This window comes from Triplophysa rosa, linkage group LG12 (assembly GCF_024868665.1).
Source record: "Triplophysa rosa linkage group LG12, Trosa_1v2, whole genome shotgun sequence".
NCBI classification, from domain to species: domain Eukaryota; kingdom Metazoa; phylum Chordata; class Actinopteri; order Cypriniformes; family Nemacheilidae; genus Triplophysa; species Triplophysa rosa.
This window is the reverse complement of record NC_079901.1, coordinates 20,607,294-20,631,800: the sequence shown is the minus strand read 5'-3', so window position 1 is coordinate 20,631,800 and position 24,507 is coordinate 20,607,294. Positions and strand designations below refer to the sequence as shown.

The 24,507-nt window shown below is 39.5% G+C and overlaps 1 protein-coding gene across 1 annotated transcript in view; it reads left to right on the top strand.

Annotated features, from left to right (window-relative positions):
* Positions 1-366: 366 nt before the first annotated feature.
* The window catches only part of tmtc2b (transmembrane O-mannosyltransferase targeting cadherins 2b), a 97,206-nt gene continuing 73,065 nt past the window's right edge, over positions 367-24,507 (top strand). Inside the window, exon 1 of the mRNA XM_057348490.1 lies at positions 367-769. Within this exon, the coding sequence (XP_057204473.1) occupies positions 687-769 (83 nt within the window). The 5' untranslated portion in view covers positions 367-686. The remainder of the gene's footprint in view (positions 770-24,507) is intronic.

The following is a 24,507-nucleotide window of genomic DNA, read 5'->3' as shown; positions in this document are numbered from 1 at the left end:
TTTTCAGTCAGTTTTAGCAGATGGTTCCAAGGTGATATTTAGTGGAAGTATTAAGTTATGTCCACTCAGGTTCACACAGATAACAAAGTCAGCACAGAGTAACAGAGTAAGCACATGCCAAATGAGCTAAAAATAATTTTTTGTTTGTTTATGTACATTTTTATCAATTACGTAGGCTAATAATTTTTTTATCAAAAGTTTTAACTGTTAACATTAGTTAAGGCACAATGAATTAATATAAACAAAAAACGAACAAACTGCATTTTCACCTTAAATCTGATCCGTTTGTCTTTAAGTGTGTGTGTGCATCCACGCAAGAGGAGGGGTTCTGCGCATGCGCAGTTAAGCCCTCAACCACACGCGGCTCAATCACGACGTTATTCGGCGTCCACTATGCATCATCTTAACACTTCGTGTGTAAGGACGTGCAAACACTGTCGCCCGTACTGTAAATACTGTACACGTATCATCCCGGATCAACGCGATTCTCCTCCCAAATAACATGGGTTAAGAGGAAGGTGTCTGGATAATTCATTTAAACACTTCGCAAGGATGGGGACTCGGACATTCTGTTTTGGCAGGCGCATCTTGACAAAGGCGCAAAGAGAAATTGAAGAAGGACTTTAATATCATCCTTCTATCCTTTCGTTTCCTTTCCTTCTTTTCTTTTTTTCGGTTTTTGAGAGATGATCGCAGAGTTGGTGTGCAGCGCCGTGGCACTGGTCCTGTATGTCAACACACTGGACGCTGATTTCTGCTACGATGACAGGTACACGGATGAATGAATGGGACACATCTGCACGTTTTTGATTTTCACAATCAATATTGTTTCATAGCAACCGGCGAACAATGTAGCGGCGGCTGCTTTGTCCTCTTTTATTCCGATACATTGTTGCGACAGCGCGAGGAATGGCGGCGCGAGTCTGACATCTGTCAGCAAAGATTATCACAACCAGTAGTTCAAGTTTGTGAAATTAAAGAGTTCGTGTAGTATGGGTGGATGTTTATATTGTGTTTACTCGTGCAGGTCAAAGACGAGAATCACGTGCTATCTATTTATGGTTAGTAGAGCAAGTGATGATGAACTACGATTATGACACTCCGTTTATTTTGTTACCATGGGAGTTGTCAGCCCGAGGAAATGTTTGCTGTTTGTTGAGCTTTACAGCACCGGTACATTAAGATTAGAGTCACGCGGAGGTTTTAGATAAGAGTTGATATTGTTTTTATCACTTGTTCTGGCCACTTGTTCTCAATTCGCATGGCAATGCTTATCATCATCAGCACTCAAACAGTCAGAACGGTAGCTTTACATGATCGTTTTACCTTTACACGCTATGGAAATGACACATTTATTTATTTGAGTGGTTTAAGGGCACGTTATAATAATGTAAGAAACGTGGAGCAGCGCGACGTTACGCGCAGTTGAGATGAAATAATCCAGAGAGAGAGCGATGATTGTGAAATGAATGCCTCTCCAGGGTTAGAGTCTTGAATTTCCAGTGACTCATTTAATTCATTACTCGTCCTTCTGATGCGTATTTGCTCAAATAAACAATAAAGCAGGGTTTTTTTCACCCTTTGACGCTTACGCATTTTTTTCTCAGGCAGCCAAAATATGCGCGTCTGGTTCATTTTCCTCATAGCAAACATATCAGAGAAAGCGTTTGTGCTCTCTGAATGTAATGCAGGGTTCCCACGGTAATGTAAAATCTGAAAACTATTGGAGTGTTTTAACGTATTTTAAGATAGAAACGTAACAAACTCAATGAGCCTGCAGTATGACAAATTTGACCTTTAACACCAATAGCTATTCTCAGCTCTAGACTGTTTTCTTTTGTATTTGTATTTATTTAATTTGTGTGGGTGTACACTGTCAAACAGTTAAAAGAGATCCGTATAATCAGATTTATTTCTAAATGAGAATAAATGAATGTGTCAGTAAAAGATCCTGTCCTGTACTTTGCGCCGCATTGAGGTTTTGGACAGTAGGTGCAGCCTGAGATCATTTTAAAGTAGCGCCTGCTTTTTTAAAGCATCATGCTTGTAATTAGTAGCTGACATATTTTATGCCAGAAATTATATTATGTCTTCCTGCAGAGGTGGCACACAGGACAGAAACAGAGTTGATCATAAGTGTCACGCCAGTCCTGGGCAGTGTTACTCACCCTGTGCTAGTTAACATTTAATTTGTGCTGAGAAAGAGCAGATGTGACAAGGTCTTTCTTAGAATCCTGATATCATATGTGCAAGCGAGAACTGTCTCTTAAATCACTGCGCTGACCTCTGTTACTGAACCACAGGCTCGTGAGGACTGAAGTTGGTAACTTTTTAGTGAGCACTATCATGTATCCCTAGTCGTATAACAGCTTTATTAAAAACGTGAGGTTGGCATTGGATTTTGGAGAGTCGAGGAATAAGGGTTATGATTTTTAGTGCACGACGAGAAACCAAGCACTTAGCAAAGTGGTTCTGCACATATATATTGCGACCAGAGTAATGCACAAAACATTCGCTTCAGAATGCTGGCGAAGAAGTTCCCCCCTAAAAATGAAGAATGTGAGATTTCAATGGCTGCATGAATTATACATCCATTACATTATATGTCTGGATTGCCGAGGTACTTTTCAAGCATGACATTTGGTTCCTTTTTCAGACAACTTATGCCTGTTTCGTGTTGGAAGAGGAGTTATTGTCGTAAGAATTATAACGGAATTGCGAGGAGAAAAAACATTTAGCTTTAAATAAGTTACAATGCTACATCTGAATCTCTGTATACGGTGCACTGTTAAAACCATCTGTGGAAAAAAATGAATTTTATAAATCTGAAGGGAGTTAAAGGAAACGTTAAGTATTTAGTGTTTGTAACCAGCAGGAACAAGGTTATATGGTGATGTCTGGGCATTGTGATAATACTGCAGTTGTATTTTAATTGCGTTATAAATATGCAATCTTTTACTTGTTTGTTTCTGTTTCATTAGACTTTGGACCTGTATATTCATTTCACACTCTGTGTTTGGATGTTTTTGTTGAATAGTTGAGGGTGCTTTGACAATGCTTGTCACAGACTGGATGTGAATGGTGATCTTTGTTTGACCTGAGAAAATTTTTATAGTGTTGTGAGGTGAAAATTTTATAAATATTGCACATATTTTTTTCTTCCATTTTTTTCTTTATCTTTTTACACTGCTTTGACATGGCATCACTTTGTTAGGCGCTCAGTAAGCTAGGCTTTAGTACTATTTGCTCCACACATCCCCAGGGAGCTCTGATCCTCTGAATCACACCCCGACCCTGACACCTGCGCCGCAGAGTGGAAGCTATAACTTGTGTACCTCATATCTCTCATGCCATAATCTCCACACCCAGAAATGGGAAAATGAGTGGATAGATGCCAGATGAGAGTTACGGCCTCATCACCTTGGCCCGCTATGAACCTGTCCAGAATCCTGATAGATGAGCTCAAATGAGGAGTCGTCATCATTCACCTGCAATTGAGGGCAAACCCGTCGCCGTTTCAAGTTCAGAGCCTGGTTTTATTTGGGGTTTGTGGTTTTGGAGAGGAAGAGTGTTTGAATTGGATGAATGGGTTTCTTAAATAGAACATTTTTCTTTTTCCTTTGGAGTTTTGAGAAGCATCAGATAAGTTTTGAATACAGCTTTTAGGTAATCTTGGGCGATGCTTTTTATCCTAAGTAATGGGATGTGTATATTATGTGGTGTGGGCTTTGATGTTATACTTTGTGATTTTTATTGGCCTGTGAAAGTGGAATGGTATTATTGGTTAATACTTATCCCCACCCTTGCTGTCTTAGATGGCCGTAAATATTTTTGTTTTGTGGTTTTGGGCAGGATGTCAAGTAGTTTAGGCTAAGTTTTCTATATCTTTAAAAAACTGAGTTTTCACCTGGATGTTTGATTTAGTCTTTGAATAGATCTCTTTTATGTCATTGCTTAATATCTTTCCTCACCTGCATAGCCTTGTCTGTGTTTTTAAAAATCATGCATGATGAGAACAGGAACAATATTGAAAGGAAAATGAAATCAGAACCGGGTCTTTTTATCTGAATGTGCATTCCAGGTCTTATTGTCATGGCCTTTCATCAGTGAATGTTATTCTAAGGAACAAAAATGTCTTTGTAATCTTGACCTGGCTCTATTCAAGTCACGATCCAATCAATTTTTAATGGATAAAATGCAAATGTTTTATTGAAAATGAAAAATAAGTAATCCAAATGTAAAATTATAGAGTTTTAGTCTTTAGGTTTAGGTCTTGTTGACCTTTACACCGGTCACTATTGCATGATGGATGTACAATTTGTTGCAAATTTTTATGTGGTCCGTTTAATTTCATGTTTTATATTTTTGTTTTTATGCTCACAAGCAAACCTCCCCACCTACTCTTCTCCATTAGGCAATTTTCCAAGCGGTTCTGCTGCTAGTTTAGTTTCCAAGTCTGTTTAGCTGAGACTGCAGGGATGAGCTGCTGTTTGCTTTAAATAGCCTGTTCTGTTGGTTTGGGTTTTGTGGTGCTGTGTGGCTCTGTTCTCTTCAGAGCGTCCACCCTGTGTACCCGACCGCACACTTTGGATCTTCGGTAATGTCGAGAACCAAGGGCGGCAACTGGGGCTGGGAGCATCTCACTCCGCAATCAGTCCATCCTAGCGGTACCCTGTAATTTTCTCTGAGAAAATAGTAAAGCAAGAGACACTCTATGGCTCATAACCACCCTTCCACGGCCCCCTTGTAATCCTCCAATAGCTGTGTCCAGATGGTTGTGTTCGCAAAGCATTGTGGGTGTTTGTTTAAGGAGGAATCTTGGGGCGAGTTGTATGCAGTACTGTGATGTATAGACATCAGTATTCCAGATGACAGTTTTGACATTGACTCCAGGAGTCCTTTGTGATGGTTTGCACATTTCGGCCTACTGTGCTATGTGTCTTCTTGTACTTCAGTCAAACTCTATAGAAGCCTGCCATCGCATTCAATGTGTTTTTTGCATTGTATTAATTACTACAATGTGTTTCCCTTTAGAGTCTTGTCATTGTTTGCGTACAACATAATATGAGTCAGCCGTAACTCCAGCTTCTACACTTGGAGCTTTTGGGGAAAGATTAAAAAATGAGGCTCATCAATTTTTATAAATAGACAGTCCTCACTGGGTGCGAGCCAGTGGTCTGCGATTTTAAGAGATTTCAAGCTGTGGGTTAAGTCATATAACTTCAGGGAGTATTTTGGCACATCCAGAATGAAGGAAATGTACTGCCTCATCTTTTGGTTTGTCATAAAACGAATGGTCACCTGTGCCATTTGCCTTGCAGTCAAGGCCAGCTGTGAAACAGATGTTTTTTAGCACATTTAATTTTAGAGCGTTATAAATATTTTTGCTTTAAGCTCAATATGGCACAGCAGGAGTTTGTCATTGCGGTACCATTTAAGTCGGCGCCCAAAATGAACCCTTCTGAAGTGCTAGTAAGATTTGACTTTAGTGACTTGTAACCAGTTGGCTGGTAAATTTATTACAACCTGAAACATCGCATAGGTTAAAGGAACTGTCATCATTTACTCACCCTCAAGAAATGTATACAGATTTGGAACTTAAGGTTGAGTAATTCATGATGGAAATTTCATTTTTTGGGTGAACTGTTCCTTTAAGTCGGATGGCAGAAGCAGGAATAAATGAAAAATAGGTTTCATTATTTTTTTGTCCTCGCCGAAAAAGAGATGCAACACCTGCAATATCCTGCAACAGATCTTGCTTTTCCAACACCTCTTTCTTTAGACAGCTTACAGTATAGTTTTCAGGTGCAACGCACAATTTTCAACGATGAACTTGATTATTGAAAGAGACACTTGTAGACATCTCTGTTGATTGACAGGAGGAGCGTATCTGTGTGTGTACAGTATGTATAGATAGCTTTGTTTTCAGAGAAGACCGTCAACTCTCTATGACATGCTGTAACCTCTGCGTTCTGTGTCAGCGGCCATCTGACAAACCGCAAACACTATTAAACACAACCCGCTCTACTGTAGTTGGCGTGTGTGTGTTTTTAGTGTCTCCTACTGAGTAATCTGACTAACAATTACTGTGGCCATGACCTCAGAGGATGAACTTTCCCAGGGCTGTAACCTCAGAGCAACCGTTTCTCCAATTTACTGCAGTCCTGCTGTGCCGTAGTGCAGGAACCCAGATGATAGCTTTCTGTAGGTCTCATAGCAGGGCAGAAAGGGTTATTTGGCTCTAATATTTAGTCATGGTGTTGTTGGCGATGCAACAGCCCTATAATACAATTTTTAATGGGATGCATAACAGAACTGTAATTGGATTGTGCTTGAACTTGCGAGAGACACCCAGTGTGTCTTTGGGGCTCTACATTTATTAGAGATGAATAGAGGTGTAGGAAAAATGAATTATGCTTCAATAAGGCCCGTTCACACCAAGAATGATGAATATACTTTAGAATTAATATTAGGTTTAAAAATTGTTCTAAATTTAATAGAAAGGAATCAATCTAGTTATCATTCTTGTTGTGAATGGTCTTTTGGTCGGCAGTCGATTGTTAAAGCATCATCAGAATATTTAGCTTAAACAGAAAAGCTGCGTATTTAAGTCTATTGTTTTCTTTAATCACATCTGAAAATACTTGAATCACGCAGGTGTCTTTTGATAGTCGTGTCCATTGTCCAGATGGCGCCTAGACTGAAATCTCGGGATCGGGACCTCTCAATCTTGCTGGTAAACAGAGGGGGTCGTTCCCTCAACTGCCAGCAGCTTGATTACTGGAGCACAGCGCTGTCAGGACAGGCAGAGATTGGATGGCCCTCATCCCATCCTATTGGCTCTCTGAGGGAGTACTTTTCTCTCTGTGATTGCCAGGGCAGATGACTGTCATTTGTGATGCGTGGGGCGAAATGAACTGCAGGCCAGCGTGGCCTGACCCATCGCTGCCCGTGGGGCTGGAAAATGGGCTGCTGTTCACAGTTGATGGCCTTCCTGGCCCTCTAAATCAGACAGGCTGTAATCAGGGCTGAAGGAGGAAGGCCATATGTACAGCAGGTTTACTGCATGGTAGCGGACAGAAGTGGAGATTAACTCGGGCCGACGCACTGTGGGATCGTGTGGCCGCTCCATGCGCGCTGCATCTTCATGGCTGGCATTTAATTAAAGCCAACAGATTATCTGTCCAGATTTAGTTTGCGTGCCATCTCCCTTACTCTTAATAGCCGTTACCACTGATAGCATTAGTCTAAGTGAACAGAACTGTTCTGTGACATTCGTGCAGCAATTTCTGCTGTGTTAGGGGTGGGCAGTATGAACAAAAACTCATTTTACAATACGAGTAATTTTTTGCAGATTACCATATATACTATCACGATAAGGCTGTCAAAATAATCGATTTTTACTCCACTGTTATCGTGGCCAAAATAATTCACAGTAACAATATTATCACAATATCTATTGAAATAAATAGTGTGAATAAATAATAGTATAAATAAATAATAGTAAAGGAATAAATAGATAATACATAAAAATAGTAATAAATAAATAAATATTTAAAATGTTCCTATTTACTTAGTAAACAAATAGCAATAACAAACAACTGACAATAATTTAATATAAAATATATGAACTGAAATTAGATTAGTTAGATTATTGTTTTTAATAATTAAATAAAAAGAATGTAAAATAACTTATTTTAATATTCTTATCCAATTTTTTTAACTGTCCAAAAACACTGCATTTTAATGCACAGACTTGTATTAAAAGATCAAAATTATCCTATAATATGGGGGACGGCAACAGTTGCTAAGGTAGGATTGCTCTGTAACCTTTTTAAAGGGGCTTATAGGGAAGGGGGTGAACTATCGAGGTAATCCCATTAGCCACAAATAATTACAATAGAATGAGCTCACTTCTCCACCCTGAATACTGTATTGTATTGCCTTTTGCACCATCGTCCTCCAAACACCCTCAGGTTTGATATTAGAGCAGATGAGAAGCTCCTAAGACACAAAACTACAACAAAACCCAGTCGTTCTGACAAAAGGTTGGATTTCAACTCCGCTATACTGTGTGTTGCTCATGCTTCAGGAGATGTTTGGAAAGATGCCACCGAACAAAATCTGGTGTAACATTACGGGTTGATTTCACGCAGGTCCCACATCATTTCCCTCCATTTCACTACCGACACGAACTTTGATTTAGGGCTAATGTTCCTTCACGGATCTAATACCATATTCCCGTCCTGTGCCGGTCGGCCTGCCTTCATTGTAATAGGATTAACAGTGGCCTGTGGATAGTGGGAGGGGGGGCTGTGTGTCAGTAAAGAGCCTGATCCATTTGAAGCACAAAACCCCCCGTCGCTAGTGTCTAAAGAGGATGCTATAGTGCACTTAAAAAATAAAGCAAGTCTCTTTTGGAGATCGACCATCTAGTGTGTCCTTGCCCCGGTCCTTGCGGAGGATGATGGGATATGACCTGGCCAAGAAGCTTTTGTGCTTTCTGGAGAGCTGTGCGGTCTGTCTATTCTGTGTGCACCATTAGCACTCGCTGATGAGAAATAAGCCTCGCTGTGTTGGCTGCTGGCTCAGATAAACAGAGAAAAAATTCTCTCTCATTTGGAGCAGAGGACACCTTCAGCGCCTCTGTGTACCAACCTGTCAGAACCGATCTGGTCATTGGTACGAGAGGGTACGTGCTAGAATAGACATCTCCGCTCAAGCTTTATGTAGCTCTTTGCTGCCTTTAGTGATCTGGCCACATTTGCTTTTCAGGGGTGCAATCTGATTTTTGTAAGGGTCTTTGTAATATACATTTTTTGGTCGAACTGCTTTACATTTGTGACCTCACTTTGTGTTTTGGATAGATTAATTAGTTCCTGTAGTTTAGCCGGCAGATCAAACTATAATTTCCAACATATCAAATGATTAATTGCTATTAATTGCATCCAGAATAAAAGTTTGTGTTTACGTAATGTCTGTGTACTGTGCATATTCATTTTGTATTTCTAAACGCATACATGTGTACATATTTAGTAAATATTTACATGTATTTATTTATTTATTATTTACAAATAATTTCAATTATATATAAATGTTTATTAATTTTTACGTTTTATGTTTTTGTTTTTTAAATGTATGCATGCATGTGTATGTTTTTATAAATACAAAATTAATACGCAAAGTACACAGACATGTATTATGTAAACACAATCTTTTATTCTGGATGCAATCAATCGCTATTAATCGTTTGACAGCCCTAATTTTAACCAAAGATGATACTAGATTTTGTCTATGTGTGATATCTACAAATATTGATTTAATCTGATATTTTAAAAATGAATTTAGCTGAAAATACTTTGGTTTGTGATTGTTTTGCTTAGAACCATGAGCCACATGTATATATATTTTTCACTAAGTGAGCACAGCATGTGCGCAAGCTACTGTTAAGACTCTGTAAAACGAAAACCAAAGCTTGAATCCATCCAACTTCCCCTTTCTTTCCTTTTATAGATCTTTAAATATTTGCGCAAATCTTGTAATGTATTTATGCAAATTCAACAAATGGTGTTGTGTTTGGCTCGGTCTCAGTCAAGCCTGTATTTCTCTGAGGGTTTTATTCCACAGCTCTTTCGCTACACCGATCGTATCAGCAAGTTTACTTTCGCTTCAGGAATCCTGCGGCGGCCAGCGATGACTTCGCCAGGCTCGTTTAAGCATGTGAGCTGTTGGCTTTCCAGATCTGAGATCACACCAGATGTGTGGTGCCCATTGGGTTGGTTACAAAAGATCAGGCCAGTGAGAGGATTAGATTCTGGCGTGTAGTAATGAAAGCTTTAGAAGATGATCTGTGTAAAGACTGTTTGAGCACTGGACTCGTACGGCTAGACTAGTTTCCTTCGGTTCTCTGTTGGTGTTTGTTTTACTTGTGATGTAATTAGTTTTGAGATATTTAATAGCCTTATAAAGGAACAGTTCACACAAAAACAAACATTTTTGACATATTCTATATCTTTTCAAACTTGTGTGATTTTCTTTCAACAGTGAAACAGAAAAGATGTTTGGCTGCTCTTTTGAAAGTGAGCACTCTGTAAAGCTTTCTGAATCTATACGATAGCTTTGTGTGAGGAAAAGACTGAAATGTCATTTTTGAGAACTACTGCCGAAAGGAAAGATTCTGCACAAGTCATTGATGGCAGAATTATATCCGGACATAAATATGTCTGTTTTTATCCCGTCCTTACACGAGGTCCCTGCAGGTGGTCTCTATGGGCCCGGCAGCTGTTAATTGGCCCATGGAGGAAACCTCTAAACCCTTAAAGAAGTTTTCGCTGTTTGTCATCCGTGTTCTGTCTCACAACATCAGATATCGCACTTTTTCCGATCCAGACCAGTGATATGCTTTTCCAGAGAGAATAAAGCAGCCTGCTCTTAGATGCGTGTGCAGTTTATTTAGTCATTTCGGTAGAAGAGAGACGAGGCACAAATGAAAGCCGGCAGCTTGGGTTGAGGCTCCGTTTGACTTCTGCTTTAAATGATTGTGAAGAACATCAAGGACTTACGCTAGATGCATTTGGAGGTTGAGTCATTGCTTGAGAGCAACATTCATTTGTCCTGCGTCCAAGTTGTCTTCATTGTCATCACCATAGCGCTGACAAACAGTAACATCTGCGGTTCTTACATCAGCATCGGCAGGGAGGGAAAAAGCGTTTTTGTTGTTTTTTTTGTCAGCAGTTCTCAACTGGTTTTGCTTTAGCATGCAGATTTTTCATTGGCCGTTTACCAAACACGATGCCAGACTGGGCCATGTACGTTTTTTGTAAGTTGTATTTGCTACACAACATTTGACATCAACCTGGCAAACAATATAAAAACGTGTTTTTTTTTGTCTCTTTATGCATTTTTGTTGTTTTCAGGACCTAAATGCATTAAAATCTCAATGTGGTTTGTTGTGTTTTAAAGGAACAGTTCACCCAAAAATGAAAGTTGTCATCATTTACTCACCATGAGTTGTTCCAAATATAAATTTCTTTGTTCTGATGAACACAGAGAAAGATATTTGGAAGAATGCTTGTAACCAAACACAAATGTTGAACACAAATCTAGGAAAGCAAACCCTTCTGGGCCACTTTTGACTGCATTATAATTTTTCCTACTATGGTAGTCAACGGTGGCCAAGAACTGTTTGGTTACAAGCATTCTTCTAATATTTTTCTCAGTGTTCATCCGAACAAAAAATGTATACAGATTTGGAACAACTCAAGGGTGAGTAAATGACAACTTTCATTTTTGTGTGAACTGTTCCTTTAATGTTTTTTTCTGAGCTCCTAGTTTAAAGAATGCTATTTGAGGCTCTAAGCTGTTTTACGCTAAACAAAATGCTTATGTCAGGTTTTGCCTGCCAATCATCCTGCCAACATTCACACACTAAAAGTAAAAATGGAAAGTTGTGTCAAATGTAAATTTCTTTACTGAGAAAATCTGTTTAGCAAGACATTTTGCCAGATAAAGAAATAGTTTTGTGTATTGTGTTTGTTACAGATCATTGATGTCGAGCAAACAGAGCTATGGGAAGTGTTCCATCACTCATGAACTCATGCACTGTTTAGTTTGCCCAGTAGGACATCAGGCAGAGTATATGCTTCCTTTTCTGGATGGAGAAGTTAATGGAGGTTTATTTTTGGGTCTTAAAGGAGAATACATGTGTGTTGATGTGCTGGCCATTGAAACCTGCAGAACTCAGAAGCAAGGTTATTTTGTTAAAACCAGAGTTCTTTTATTAGCTCCGAAATACTAATCATAGATTGAGAATCTTAAAAATAACAAGTTAAGAACTCAAGGAATCAGAGAATCAAAAAGATGTTCATAGGAAAATGTAGACTTTCAAGGCTTTTATCTCCTCATGATGGGCTCATGATGGGTCATGTTGTTCAAAACCTGCATATGACTCTTTCTTCTGTGGAACATAAAAGGAGACTTTTTGAGAAATTTCTCAGTGGTTTTGCAACCATATAATGGAAGTCAAAGAGGTTCAATGTTGTTTGGTAACCAACATTCCTAAAATATCTTCTTTTGTGTTCTGCAGAAGAAAGGCTGTCTTACAGGTTTGAAATGACATAAGGGTAAATAAATGCTGATTTTCATTTTTGGGTGAAGTAAGCTGATTGCGTTTGGCTGTTACTTATGCTCATGTTTCTGAAGGTCAGGAACCACATTTTCCAAACATCTAATACAGTAACAGTCAAACTTGGGAAGCCACAGCTCATCCTGACAGGGTGACGTCTATTATTTACTGAAATCATGACCCAAAGGATTTCATCTTGTTATATTACATCATTGCAAGTAGCAAACCCTCGCACATAGCGCAAAAACAGTTGTTCTTATTTAGTGATGAAAATCTTCAGCTGCAGAAATAGATTTTGATACGCTTGGCTCACAGAATGACATTATCTCATGCCCGAAGCATCTCTTTCCAGGCTCTGAATGTCACACAAACGTAATGCGTCTGGGAAAGACATCTTTACGGCGCGCCGCGTCTGGGGAACGGTTCGTTTGTGTGTGCGTTTTAATTGTCTCTTTGATTAATACTGGATGTCTGTAGTAAGATGAATTGGCAGGCTCCTGCCCCCAAATGTTTGCCGGTAAAATTTGTCTTTAATTGCACAATAATGGCTTGACATGAGAAAAGGCAGATCGCCGGTAATCACATGCTTAGAAGGAAATGTAATCACATCTTGCTCCCAGTTTTAAAGGGCAATTAGCCAAAAAAGCAGGTTTTGTCAGGGAAAGAAAGACCACTTTGCTATCGAAAGAGCGAGAGGAGATTTTCCATCGGCCGTTGCTTAGCGATGCTCGCACTTAAATTGTGCCTGCCTGAGAACCGGGGGGCTTCTTTCCTACCCCGTTTCGGCGACCTTGAATTCTTCATTTTCTCCAAATTGCATCCGTAGTGTCTTCTGTCGATGTCATCAAGAGCCAACAAAGTAGTGTTTTCAGAGAGGAAAGAGAACAGCAGTATGGGACTGCAGACGATGAATGGAGTTTTTAAAAGGGAATTAGGTTGTCTTGAATTACAATGCCTCTCACACACTGACACTACCCAGACTTGTTACCTTTGTCAGAGATGTTATTTTAAGCCACCGTATTCCATGTCTTGTCAATCAGTGCATTCACGTAGAGTTAGTGGTGCTTATTAAGGCAGGCATCACTGTTCCTATTGTTTATACTTGGATTCAGGTATTTTAACAAACCTACGGCTGTAAGAATGTTTTAACTCTGGCTGTTTTGAAGTCTTAAAAATGTCATAATGCAAAAAATAATGTATGAAACTGTGAACTAGTTTTCAGACAGAATTTTTTTAATTACCGTAATGGGAATTTGGGGAGATGATGTAGTTAAAGATGAAAATGGTAAATCAAAATGATCTTTCTTTTCTATGCAGACAGGATTTGTCATATTTAATTTCATTCAAATTTATTTATATATATGTTTTACAGTGTTACATTGTTTTATAGCAGCTTTACATGAAAAAAGTATATAGAATACATACATATATAGAATGTGTGTATATGAAGAAAATCGTTTACTCAAAAATTATGTTTTTTAAATGTGTTGTCATGCTTTTAGTGTATTAGTTAGCAGTATATATATATATATATATATATATATATATACACTCACCTAAAGGATTATTAGGAACACCTGTTCAATTTCTCATTAATGCAATTATCTAATCAACCAATCACATGGCAGTTGCTTCAATGCATTTAGGGGTGTGGTCCTGGTCAAGACAATCTCCTGAACTCCAAACTGAATGTCAGAATGGGAAAGAAAGGTGATTTAAGCAATTTTGAGCGTGGCATGGTTGTTGGTGCCAGACGGGCCGGTCTGAGTATTTCACAATCTGCTCAGTTACTGGGATTTTCACGCACAACCATTTCTAGGGTTTACAAAGAATGGTGTGAAAAGGGAAAAACATCCAGTATGCGGCAGTCCTGTGGGCGAAAATGCCTTGTTGATGCTAGAGGTCAGAGGAGAATGGGCCGACTGATTCAAGCTGATAGAAGAGCAACTTTGACTGAAATAACCACTCGTTACAACCGAGGTATGCAGCAAAGCATTTGTGAAGCCACAACACGCACAACCTTGAGGCAGATGGGCTACAACAGCAGAAGACCCCACCGGGTACCACTCATCTCCACTACAAATAGGAAAAAGAGGCTACAATTTGCACGAGCTCACCAAAATTGGACAGTTGAAGACTGGAAAAATGTTGCCTGGTCTGATGAGTCTCGATTTCTGTTGAGACATTCAAATGGTAGAGTCAGAATTTGGCGTAAACAGAATGAGAACATGGATCCATCATGCCTTGTTACCACTGTGCAGGCTGGTGGTGGTGGTGTAATGGTGTGGGGGATGTTTTCTTGGCACACTTTAGGCCCCTTAGTGCCAATTGGGCATCGTTTAAATGCCACGGCCTACCTGAGCATTGTTTCTAGACATGTCAGTCCCTTTATGAAAAGCAATGTACCATCCTCTAATGGCTACTTCCAGCAGGATAATGCACCATGTCACAAAGCTCGAATCATTTCAAATTGGTTTCTTGAACATGACAATGAGTTCACTGTACTAGAATGGCCCCCACAGTCACCAGATCTCAACCCGATAGAACATCTTTGGGATGTGGTGGAACGGGAGCTTCGTGCCCTGGATGTGCATCCCACAAATCTCCATCAACTGCAAGATGCTATCCTATCAATATGGGCCAACATTTCTAAAGAATGCTTTCAGCACCTTGTTGAATCAATGCCACGTAGAATTAAGGCAGTTCTGAAGGCGAAAGGGGGTCAAACACCGTATTAGTATGGTGTTCCTAATAATCCTTTAGGTGAGTGTATATATATATATAGTTATTATTACTAAATCAAAACAACTCAACTGCACTTTGATTGATATTACGTGAAATGCACAATAAAAAAACATGATTTTTGAAAATGTAAATATTTTTTCTGTTGTGTTGGAATGTAGGTTTCCTGCATATATAAATAAATAAATATACATAATATTTATATAAATATACATAATATTCTACAATAGAGTACATATACAGAATACATACTTTACAGAAAATATAATACATTGTGTAATTTTTTGGTCCTCATAACGGATATTAAACATAAGCTAATTTTGTAAGCCACTTTTTCTTTGTATGAATGTAATATTTAAATTTCTAAAGAATATAAACCCTGAGATTGAACTCTGTGCGTTCATACCGCCGCCGTCGAGAGGGTCAAAAATCGCCCTCTGGCCGCCCTGCCGACAACGCTGTAGAAAGATTCATGGACGCTCTGACGTATGTAGATTTCGTAGCGGTAGATTTCTAGGTTCCGATTGGTTGCCGCCGAACCGCGTCATAGCTCTTTACCATAAAGTTGACCTGATTTCAACTCTCCTCGACGCCCTCAACGGCTAAGACGCGCCGCTGAAATTGAAAATGACTTCCGGCCACTCTCTCGATGGCGGCGGTGTGAACGCACAGTTACAGTGAAAGCTACTAACTGTGACAGTCTGATTGAAGGTTTTCCAGACGTTAGCATGGGCCCGTTCCAGTCACTCTGAAGTATCTCATGTTAAATTGGTCGGTTTCTGTATAGCATCAGTAGCACTGCGAGTTATTTATCTTACTTAGACCGTGTCTGATTTATAGCGGAAGGATCGGTTTGAAACAGCAGCTCCCAATGAAATCTATAACCTCAGAACCCACGAGGCCCACTGCCTTTCGCAGGGATTTGTTTTCAGTTCCTGCAATGGTTGCCGTTGGTTAACATCACAAGTTCAGCTCTATTTAAATTGCTTTAATCATTCGCTGGCCATGATGGCCTTTCTCCTGGGAGTGGTCCTGAATGAGCTACTTGGCATCCGCTGTAGGAAACCTGACTTGTCATGAGGTAATATGCTGTGTTACCAGACGGATTCACCCTTTTATAATGAAAACCATGTTTATACCTGCGTGTGCCTGTGAGAAATATACTCAACATTTTGTTACGTCCAAGAGTATAAATACAACAGTTTCTAAATTGAATTTACACTAACATCAGGGGTTTTGTTTTCAAGCGGTAGCCGCTGGTGTACCTCAATGAGCTCAGTCAGAATCGGCAGCTGTTACGGGTTCAGTCTCTTGAAATAAACCCGATTAAGAGTTAAATCCCTGTTGAGGGTTGAAGAAAACTCTATACCTCTCCTGCAATTTTTTTTTACACTCGCACACCACAGAGGGTTTACGTTTCTGAAATTGTGTTTATAAAGGAACAAAAACAACACAAGTAACATCCTGATTATCATCGCTACAGGGTTCTGCCTGTCGAGGCAAGCCAAGCTATAACTGAAACCTTTTGTGTGATGTTACGTTACGTTAAGAATGTGACCTGAAAACATTTTAATAAAATAGTTTACAGCATAATTGTTTTAAACAAACGGTGCCTTGAGACATATTTAGCACAGAACTAGAAGTAATGCAAGACTACACTAATCTAAAGTCTCTGTCATGCAAAATGTGTTTGCAAGGAGTGCGGTTTTTGATATCAGAAGTTAAATAGGTCTGTATTTAACAACATTCACTTTATCATGTGTGAAGATGTATGTGGAGTAGCATGCAATTGCATGTTTCAAACAGAGATGGCGATATAGAGGCAAACGTTATGAATTGCAGCTTTAAGATGGTTAGTAAAAATAATAAACAAAAGAAAACAACTTGTGGGCCAAATTAAGTCGATCCTTCTGCTGCTGTAGAATAAGTGGTATCACTATTTTGTAGTGTCGGCTTTTTTTTGGACATCTCTAAGATGTAGTAGTGTTGGCTTTCTTTGGACGTCTCTATAAGCTGTAGTAAAAGAAACAAAACATTCAAACAGTCCTAGCAAAAGCCAATTCGTCTCTCTCCAGGGCTGGATTGAGAAGAGCTATTGAATTTATTAAGACCCTGGACAAGCATTTCCAGCTGTGAGAGATGAGCATGAACTGTCAGGCCTCTTCCATGAAAGTTCTCATGAAATTCCCTGCTCACTCTTTGAGTTCTGTACTCACGATCTTTCTCGTTTCCACCACCGTTTGGCATCCTTTGTTACACCGAGTATCAGAGGTAACAGGCAGAATTGCTGAGAATGTCGTTCTCTTGGAGCACATATATGTTTTTAATGAGCCGAGACCTTGAGCTCGCTCCTCAGGTTCTGGTAGAGTGATCTGGAAGATTAGATGGTACTGTAGGTGGCTACTGGTTTCTGCATGTATTGTTCTTTTTAAGAGGAGGATGATTTAGATGTTGAGTGATGGAGCTTGACCTCTGTCTGATGTTGAGATAGACGCCTTCAGACAGGTTTCTACTGAATCATTCAGTCAGCTTTCTGATATTTAATTTTTGGCCTTTTAGGGTCAACTAAAGAGAATTGCATTAATGTTGTTTTAAAACTGGTTTCCCAGATGCTCCCCAGAACAGATTAAACAGTCCTGCCTCAGACTCACGCCATTTGGTTTAGCCTGATCGTCATGACAACGGCTGTATTGTGTTATACAGTGTTTTGCATTAGCAGAAGAATGCAGACGTCCTAGAATCCTTTACAGAACTGAACTTTGTGAAAATAGACTGGTTATAGTTTTCTTTTTCTTCAAAAAAAGTGACAATTTAGCCACTGCCACCATACAATTATTGTGATATGGGTAGTATCTTTTAAATGTCTTTTAACAGAATTGATTAAAAAGAACAAAAATCATACAGATGCACATTTAAGGTCATTATGTGGTATGTCATTGTGGTTTAAGTGGCGTTTTTTTATGTAGGGAATTCCTAGTTTTGGTCATTTTGTCTTGTCAATACTAGGTGGTTGTGGGGAAAATATTTTGGCATCATTTTTCAGTTCTCTTAGATGTATGGGTGTTCAGTCAATGGCTTCCAAAAGGCATTGTGAAAACCAGTGTCAAACTTTTGTGCACCCAAAAAGCAATGACCAATAATTTCTGCAGTTCTTGTGTATTTAGGATTTAGTTAATTTATTAACAGTGCTTTCGATTGTTTCTTGTTGTAAACAAGCAGTCCTCAATGAGTGGCATTATCTGTGCAGAAAGACCATAAGGATGTTAGTTTAGAGTGAAACATTTTAATCGAGGCGGCCAACAAAATCGTTGCTGCTTTTAGCCAACCATAAACAGCAGAAAAAAAACTCTTGATCTCTGAAGACTACAGACTGTGCTTTTCTTGGGATGGGGTTTTATTTTGGATGGAACCGCGAGTGTCCATCCGGCGCTGCGAGAACCTGAAAGACTGTTTGTTTTGGTTGATTTCTTTCCGTCGTTTCAGTAAAAGTGCCTTTTGTTTCTTCTAAGTGTGTGTTTTTGTTAGGGCGGTTTGACCATCGCTGGGCCACTGCAGAGGAAAAGTAGATCCATTAGTTGTTGACTTGGACCGAGGCCAGAGGCGAGTGGTCCTGAGGGCCTCCGTATTGATCAAAAGAGGTCATCGCCATTGCTGTTCTCAATAAACGCTGGGATTGCGGCGTTCAAGCTATTGTCCTCCATTACCTAATTGGAAAGGATGAATCAATGGCGGCAGAGCTAAAATCGGCCAGATTAGTTCCCGTCCGTTCTGCCGGTATTGGCTGTGTTTGTGCGCAAGGTGACGGATGTAGAGGTCATCAATGCGGTGGAATAATTAAAGCACTGTCTGTGTTCTAACCCACTTTAACTGCTATTGGCCTGCCTGGGGCGAACCATCTCCTGGCCGGCCTTTAGAGAGACTGTTCTTCAAAGACACAAAAACACATTGGGATGATTGTTGAAGGACAACAGCGCTGTTTGTCCAACAGGCCGACAGCAACGCTAAGGACACGGCTGGTAATTAGGACAGATTGCTGTGGTGAATCTAACTGGGCCTTTAATGGTAGTCGAATGACACATGGTTTTGCATGCAATGCATATATTTTGTATGGGGGTGGTTGACAAATAAACTTTAAATGCACCCTATGGTGTTACAGCAAACATTTTGAAAAAAAAACTAATAATGAAGATTAACATCTCTTATGATATTGCTAATAGTAATAATATAATATTAATATTAATAATATAAAATGTCACACCATAGGCCAGATGTACAGTATAATTGTCAAGTACCCATGGGTGATTCTTGTCATTTAGTAGGATGGCACCAAAATGTAAGTGGTAAACGGTGCACAAATTATTGAAATATTGCAAATGTGCATATCGTAATGGTTTGCAATAACTTAATCATTTTAAATATTCTAAAACTTATGTATAGTCAGTTTAGGTTAATGCAGATAGCAGAGAAACTGTGTATGATGTGTGGAAGATGGTCAGTTAATTTATTCACAAAAATAATGTGAAACGTGTTTATATAATTTTCAGTTTTAAAATATATTTTAATATAGCTTACATTTATTTTACAAACTTAAACTATTATTATATTGCACGTCAAATATTACTTTTAGTAAATTAGCGTATATATAGCATTTTTCTTAAATATGGTGAAGCCCTAAAGTAGGCATCTATGCCGGATTTAAAATTGCATATATTCAAAAATAAAATAGGGATTATGAACGATATATTGTAGAGAATTATGAGGAGTTATATGTGCAATATATAGCCCAAGGTAATTTTTTGTATGGGTAAAAGTAAAAAAATGAATGTTTACAAATTTTGCATTTGTTTGAAGATGCTACATAGTTTTGTGTTGTTGTCTAAATACAATGACATTGATGCGTTTTTAATTGCGGCTCGCGTGTAGCTGTTAATGAAACGCACGTGGGCAGTATTTTCTGGACATTTGTTGTCTCAATGTGGAGTTGTGTTTATGTTTGCGAGTTCTCTTTTGCATGAAAACCATAACGAGAGTGTCCCCAAAAACAAAGACAACACAAAACAAAATTCTCGCACGAAGCCATGGTTTCTTCTCCATCCAGCTCGAATGCAAAGCCAGTTGAATGCACTTTATTCTTTTGATCCTTTTTTTGGGAAGGCTCTTCAAGTTTGCTGCTGTTATGAAGAACGATGCGTTCTGGAAGGCGGTGAGCGCCGGTTGTTTTCCAGTGCTTGACAAATAAGGGTGGGAATAAAATTTCACAAAACTGTTAGGGCTGAAAACGATCACTGATAGAGATTAACTGGTTTAACACACTGCGACAGACGGGCGCGGATTTCTGTGCAGCCGATTTGCATTACAGACGTGCGATTGACGGTGTGATCTTTGTGACCGGGGCGAAGAAATGCAGAAATTTGCAGAAATGTTCATTTGCATTTGCTAAGGTGTTCTGACTGATTGCTATGGTGATCTGTGTAAAATTATTGAAGATAAATTGCAAGCCGCAATGTGATATTTAAGGTCAGGTTTTAAACAAACCATTACCTCAAATATGAGCAAAAATAATAGTCTCCTTGTCTAACAGGCACGGCAATAAAGGACAATTGAGACTGTCTATCAGAAATACAGAATAAATGAATCCCTTTTATTCAAATTCAAAGTCTTAAAGATTAAAAGCATGGAAATTGCGTACCATTTCCGAGTCTACAAAAGTCTCGTGCTCTAGTTTGAAGTAGTCTGAGTGCTTAAGGGTTTTATTTCTCCTGTAGTCTAAATTAAGGAACTCTTAAACCAGCTGCTCTCTTGGAACGGAGGAGATCCAAAGCCTCTGTTTTCATGCACTGAGCCTTACCATACCTGGCAGCCTCGTCGTTCGGCAATAACTCTTCAAGCCAAAAACAGGCTTGGTCAATTGCACCTACACTTTTCAAATCATAAAATCTCTATATGTGTATTATTCTTTGCGTTTAATAAGTTCTCGGCCAGGGAGAGGGAGTGGAAGAAGATGAGGAAGTAGAAATAATACACAGCTTTGCACCTCGTAAAGAGCGACGCTTGCATGTGAGGCAGGGTTCTCCGTAATCCTGCCTCACTCATCTTCTCCAAGTGTTGTCTGAAGCGATAAAGACTTGGGAGAGCAGCACAAATCTTCGGCGCGCTCCCCGATGCAATTCACTGTGAAGTAGAACCACCTGCTTGGAGACCCATTGGAGTCTTAAAGGGGTCATATGACACGGCTAAAACGAATATTATGGTTTGTTTTAGATGTAATGCAATGTGTATACCCGATTTAATGTTCAAAAACGCTGTATTTCCCACATACCGTGCATGTTTGTATCTCCTCTTTGCCCCGCCTCTCTGAAACGCGCAGATTTTTAACAAAGCTCATCGCTCTGAAAAGCGAGGTGTGCTATGATTGGTCAGTTAACCAGTGCGTAGTTATTGGTCGAATACTGCAAGCGTGTGACGGAAATGTAACGCCTCTTACCATATTGGGAACATCAGGTTCCTTTTCAATTGTACTGACAGGTACGCCCACCTTACTTGTGTTTACATTTGGGTGGTCTTAGTCAAATCATACCATGAACTGATGTAGATTTGTGGGGGTGTGGTTACACGAGGCGTTTCAGGCAGGTCTGGGTGAGCATTCGCTTTTAGATTGAATGCATCTTTTATTCCGACACTTTAATTTTTGCAATTTTACGTGTCTAATACATGCATGGGCAACTTTTAACACACCAAAGAAACATAAAAACACGTATTCGCTCCATATGACCCCTTTAATATACGTTTTGTGGAAAACACAATTTTTCTTAGCTTTTTTTTAACGATTGATGTTCTATGTTGTTTCATGATCTAACATTCTAATGGTTCACCAGATTTTCAGTTTTGAAAGCAAGGCTGTGTTCCTGCTGTTTTCTTTTGTCTTATTTTAATAGAAAAGTAGTTTTTGGTATGTTTTACCTCTGCTGTAACCCTGACTTGGATGCATAACACGAGATGCATTGTGTGTTGAGATTAGCTGCATTTGGCCACAAATCTCGTACGTCGGGCTGTTCTTGTGGCTGCTGAGCGGAGCTGAATGCCGTACTGTGTGAGGCTTTAACCCAGTTTGCGTGACTTGAATATTTAATAAGAATTAAGCTCCAGGAATGCACTCAACGGCAACTGGCCCTCTATCTCTCCATCTCTTTTTCTCACTGTCTCTCTTCTTTTTCCCCACCCCCCATTGGTTAAATTATTCAATAGATGCTTGGGGGGAAACACCCACAGATGCTGAAGTGGTGATTCAATTCATTCAGGACATTAATAGAATAGAGCACATGGGCGGCTACAAATGCCATGTGTATCTGTGCGCTATATCTTAATCTTAACTTGTTTACTTTAGCGGTCCGTTAGATGACTGTGTAAAAGTAATTCTTGATGCCTTTATGTCTTCGTTTTATACCTAATTTTTAATTGTTTTTTGGGGGGATTTTTGGTTCTCATTTGTCCCCCATCCTCCCATTGTAACACTTCATCGTTCAGGAAGTGACATCATTTTGGTTGGAAACAAGTCACCTGAGCATGACCAGTGCATGTCTAAAATATTGTTCCAAAGCTCAGAAGGCATTACATAAGAACCGACCTCCTTGAAATGTGTCTTTGTCTGTGATCGGTGTTGATCACAGATCGGACGCAACGGATATCAGATTATCCAGATTAACCTGGCAGTGCTCTTTAGACGCCAGCGATGTTGCACTCCTCACATCCTGCTGACAGCAGTTTAACCTTCGTTCTGAGAGAAAGTCACAAAAGGTGATCAAGTCTCGGCGTTGAGCTGTGTGATGCAACTCAGTGTAAAGACATTTGACACAGCACCAGCAAATGTCCTTACCTCCCATTCAGAGCTACTGCTTGATGAGTCTGGAATATGGTTTATCAGGATTCCGGTATAATTCGCACGAGAGCAATCTGATTTAATTCTCAGTAAAAAAAATGAGAATCTTGATGATTTCATTTATTTGACATTGTTTCCAGGATTAGTGGAAAAGGTTTAATCTTCTCCTGTCTGCTTCTGACTTAATAATTAACTTGATTGGAAAGATTTCCACATTTATAAGGTGAAATGCCCTTCCAGCCGGACGTCCAGCATGTGTAATCGGACCTTTGCAGATGATCCAAGACACAGCGTCATGATTGGTCTGTAATGAGCTCAAAAGAGCACATGCCATAACAGCTCGGTGCTTGTGTTCTAGTCTGTACTCATCTGAACCATCATGGTAATACTTTGTACTACTGTTCAAAAGTTTAGTTTTGGACCACATTTTAGACTATAAAACAACACAAGTGTAACTTTGGGAACTATAATGTGACTCGAAAAAATTATGGAAACACTACAATAAGGTGCTATTTGTTTAAAATTAGTTTTTGTTCATTGTTCGTTGCTCATTGTTAGCTAATGTTGGCTGATGCATTTACTAATGTTAACTAATAACACCTTATTGTAGTGCATCATTTGCGCTATAGGGAAGCACTTAGAATTTGTCTCTTTAGGATGAATTGCTTTGGGTAAAAGTGTTAAATGAATCTACAAACGCTTCAACGTTAAGAAATCTTAATATTTAATCATTATAATCTGCCTCTGGGCACCAAATGTCTATAGGATGAAGAACATTTGTATCAGTAAAATGAACACTTTGACGTTTGCAGTAAACGAGACATTTGGATTTAATGTTCCTGTAGCACAATATAAAGCAGTGCGTTAGCAGTGCCAAGGTCATGGGTTTGAGACTCGGGGAACACACATACTGATAACATACTGTATATACCTGAATGTACTGCAAGTTGGGTAAAATCGTCTGCCAATCGCATAAATGGAGTGGAATGTAAATGCAATGTGAGAGACCCCACAAACCTTTTAATGGTGATGCAAGCTAATGCAACCTAATGGCCAATGGTTTTAGAATGCTGTAGCGCACAAATGCAGAGATCACAGGAGTGAGAAGAAGAACATGGCCAGCAGGTTGTGAGGGTCTTATCTCCTGCTCCTAATGAGAGGATGTTGTAGGCTGTGTGATTATCGCGGGCAGTGACGGAAATGTGCAGAGGATCTCTAGAAAGGCTTTGATGCGGTAACACATTGCAGACGATTAATCGCAGTCTGCTGTCTGTTTTCCCAGGCTCACGAGCAATGTGTGCCTATAAAACTAATTTCGACCCAGCGTTGGCTTTGGAGGTTTATTTGCCTATAAAATGAGCTAGACCCAAACCCAAACTAGATCCAAAGCTTGTTACCCTGACAAGATGCATTGTGTCGTTTTGTTTGCTCATTTGTTTGGTGCCGCTATGGGAAAGTGTCTTTGTGGTGACATGATTGCGTCTGCGCTGTAGGCGAACAATGGAAACAAACAAACAAAATACGTCTTGATCTCTTTGTAGTGCGTTTTGTCCCAGTCGGGCAAGTCAAACATCACTCATCACTTTTTGTCATGTGGAAGTTTTTATTCTGGAAAGTTTGTTTTCCTCTTGCTTAGCTCATAAATCGAGCTCAGAATCGGAGCGGTAATATTCGAAAGAGAATTTACAGCGACAGATTCCTACGGGGTGAGCAGGCATGAATCCCAGACCTCCCAGTTCTACCTCTGTTTAACAGGCTTGCTGTA